This window comes from Sinocyclocheilus anshuiensis, unplaced genomic scaffold (genome assembly GCF_001515605.1).
Source record: "Sinocyclocheilus anshuiensis isolate Anshui unplaced genomic scaffold, SAMN03320099.WGS_v1.1 scaffold70, whole genome shotgun sequence".
NCBI classification, from domain to species: Eukaryota; Metazoa; Chordata; class Actinopteri; order Cypriniformes; family Cyprinidae; genus Sinocyclocheilus; species Sinocyclocheilus anshuiensis.
The window spans coordinates 53,202-56,970 of record NW_015542377.1 but is presented as its reverse complement, the minus strand read 5'-3'; the positions used below and the strand labels follow the sequence as shown (position 1 = coordinate 56,970).

The 3,769-nt window shown below is 36.7% G+C and overlaps 1 protein-coding gene across 1 annotated transcript in view; it reads left to right on the top strand.

Annotated features, from left to right (window-relative positions):
• The first annotated feature begins 3,482 nt into the window (after nucleotides 1–3,482).
• Nucleotides 3,483–3,769, top strand: part of LOC107692343 (zinc finger protein Gfi-1-like) — a 3,169-nt gene continuing 2,882 nt past the window's right edge. The window contains exon 1 of the mRNA XM_016491326.1: nucleotides 3,483–3,675. Coding sequence (XP_016346812.1) covers nucleotides 3,564–3,675 — 112 coding nt within the window. The 5' untranslated portion in view covers nucleotides 3,483–3,563. The remainder of the gene's footprint in view (nucleotides 3,676–3,769) is intronic.

Below are 3,769 nucleotides of genomic sequence, written 5' to 3'. Positions count from 1 at the left end.
TAGCACCTGAGAACAAGCCTTAAAACCCATCATGACGGATGTAAAGATGGTGAACTATTTGCCCACCTTTTAAAATGGCTAGTTCACCTACAAAATAAAGACTTTGCAAAACAACCTGGCAAGGCACAAAACACTAAAGTGATTTAATAAGTAAAAACATTATCTAATATAAACTAAAACCTTACAAAAATTGAGTGAATTTCTGTGGAATGCTCCTGTGGGCATTAGAGGCTTTACAGGCCGTTGACGATGCAAGATAGGCCCAAGTGTCTTGAAGATGATGGACATGGTGGACACAATAAAAATATCATTTAATAGTGGTCTACGAATGTCATGCCGTGTTTGCTATTTTCCATGCAGGAACAGAATAAAAAAAATAGTCTTTTTTTTTTGTTTGTTTTTAAAGAGTCGTTTGATGAATCGAAAATGTAGTCTTGTGTTTTAATTTTTTTTTTTTTTTTTTTTTTTTTTTTTTTTTTTTTTTTTTTTTTTTTTTTTTTTTTTTTTTTTTTTTTTTTTTTTTTTTTTTTTTTTTTTTTTTTTTTTTTTTTTTTTTTTTTTTTTTTTTTTTTTCAAATGATCCATTTAAACATTTAATACAATACAAGTTTGGAAATGCGTTTCTCTAGGAATCGAGAAAGATAAAAAAAAGAAATGGCACCAATGTTTGGACGTGTAGCCTATTTTCACCTGTTTTGTGCTAGATTAATTAATTTATTTACATTTTATGTAACTGTCTTACAGGACAAATAAAAAGCATTCACGCTTCAAGCATCACGCTTAAATAAACAGCTGCTGAAGGCACAGCCCTCCTTACACCGGAGGATTACTACTGAGATGTGTCGCAAATAACGTTCAGGAAGCTTTTTTGTCTGTGCTTACGCCTAAAGCCCATGAGATGAGATGGGCTGCGCTCTTTGCCTTAAACTAAAACACCACGACCGTACTGCATTCATCTTGCAACGAATTGTGTGATCAGGTAAGCACTGAAAAAATCCTGTTGGCAAATGAGCCCTTGTCAAATTTAAAATGATTGATAGGTTATTAAACACAATTCTTAAATCAGGGTTTTGCTAAGAGCAAAATCACAGTTCGCGCGTTTCCAGTTTTGCATGGTTTCATACCGTACTCACGAATTTAACATTAATAAAAACTGATTGACTCATCTCAGCATCGTTTTATCGGTGCAAATTTAAACGATTTCATTTGCAACGCTTGGTATTTAGTTGATGACATTTAGTTTGTCAATTGGGACGTACATGAACGAACAGTGAAAAGCATTGCGTTATACACTTTGATATAACGTGGTTGTTCAGAGAAATAAAATATTTTTTCGTAGTTTCTTTATAACTAATCAGCATGCTATATATTTAGGATTTACATTAAAAATTAACAATAAAAGCAACAATACGGTCAGGATTTTTATTGTTACTTACTCTGTTTTATTCTGAGAGTTAGGCTACTTCATGTATCCTGACAGACTGACGCGATTCTACTGAGAAGGACATAACATTATTTGGTGCTGAGATTAATGAATTTGTAGTGTTCCGTATGTTAGCCTAAAGTCCGTTTAGGTTTCTCTCACTATATACGGGTAAATCTAACTGTATAAAGGACTACAAAAGCCTATATGATTCTCAAGTAAAAGTGAGATAATGTTTGAACATCAGTCAAGATATTGCCTGCATTATCGGTATCCTATCTACCGGATGCCCTGAAGTGGCAGGTCTAATCGACGGAGGGCGCATTGCGCTTTGATTTCCTGCGCTTTGCTGTTGGCCAGTATGCAGACACTCTCTACTGCAGATCCTGGACTATGCGATTGTAGGTATCAGTGTTCTGATGGGCGAGACAGGCTTCATAAATCCATACAGATTGGTCAAAAAGTGACCGAAACATGTCCAAATTAGTTTAAGCCGTAAGTAACTTCCATGTAGGCCTACACGGTTCGCTCACATCAATTTACAGCTTTTTCCCTTATTATAACAGACTGCTCTCTAGTGAAGTGAAGCGATTCATTTAGGAGACGGCTGTCACGAGTCAACGGCAGGTGAGACAGACTGATGGACTGGCTATGGGCTCCCACTGATTGTCTGCCGCACGAGCTGAATGCGTGTCCCTGTTGTGTCCACGACAGATCACCAGCGTCCACTCCGAACAAGGCAGTTCTGTTCAGTGAGCAGCCACGAAACTCGAGAACACCGTGACCCCGCTGGCGTGTGGACAGCTTTATTTCAAGGCTTCAAAAACCACGTTTTACTTTATCACTTCGATTAATGAATCCATAGTCAAATTCAAGAGCAGCATTTTAAGATTAAGATTTAACTTTAAGCCGCATTCTAATTTCGGCTGTGAACTAGACTTAATTTAGTTGAGTTTCTATTTTTAAAATGTAAATAGACTAATTCTTTCAAATAAATATATTATTAAAAATTTAACTTTAGAAAAGGATTAAATTGAGCCATCTCAAACGTTTAATATGTGCTTAGCTATATGTATGCATGCTTTCAAAACTGGGTTTATATTGTTAATTTGTTTAGTCTGGGCATTGCGCTGAAGGTCATGACAATTCAATGGGTTTATTAGAAAGATAGCCTAATTTAATGCTGATATTTCTACAAATGTCAATTTTAAATCATTTTTGTTTTCTTTAGGCTACAAAATCATAACTATTCTGGTGACAAAACAAGATAAAGTCATTAAGAGAGGAGACACTTTTTTTTGAAGAGTTGAAGGTGTCATTGTGATGACGTTTAGTCTGTCGCTCTAACGAAATTGTACACGAGGGGGCGTGGTGACGATAACAAAGTTGCCACGTCTGAAACTAAAATGAAACAAAATCTAGAATTATAGAATAAATACAAAACGTATTTCCAATTAAATGGTATTTATTTTTGTAATCAAAGTGTGAATTTTTGCTAATACAGCAAACGAACATAGCCTATATTAAAATAAAATACATTTTATACTCCTTTTTTGATGTTTAAAGGAAAATGCCTACAATAACAAGGTGTGTTAGCATTTACACATATATGAATATTTACACATATTAAAGAAGGACACAAAATGCACCCTTGTGGATTATCCATCAATGATATCCATATTGTTAACTAAAAAAAAAAAGTTAACAGCTAATCCTTAATGCACGAACCTGCACAAATCTATAGATGGAGAAGGCGCAGGCTGGGTTGCCGTCTCCGCGTTTCCTCTCCCCCCTGCAGCTAGGGATTGAGTAACACATTGATAAAACAGTGTATCACTTATCCTGATAGCCACGGTTCCCCCCGGACCTGTCTGTCCTCTCGTAGAGGGACGGACCAATCACAGGCCTAAGGCTTGGTAGTTGTTCCTTTAAAGCACCTGTCTTCATAACACCTGGCAGACGAGAGAACTGCTTTACGCATGCTCCCACCCTGCCATATCCTCTATACAGACGTGCTGCTCAACCAATGGTCTTCAAATCTTTCCAGAGATAAAAAAGCTGCCGCATCCGTGGAGCTGACAGATTGCCTGATCTTCACTAATGACTGAGGACATAGGAGGAAGGAACCAGAGGAGACACAATGCCTAGGTCTTTCTTGGTGAAGAGCAAAAAAGCACACAGCTACCACGAGCCGCGATCTTTGGAAGATGACTACAACAGACTTGATACTATTTTAGCTCATATGTGTGCAGGTATGTCAAAATTATATCGATCTGCTGATAATGCAAAATGCATCGCAATTATCAAACATGTGAAACAAAAAGTGTGTGTGTGTGTGTGTGTGTG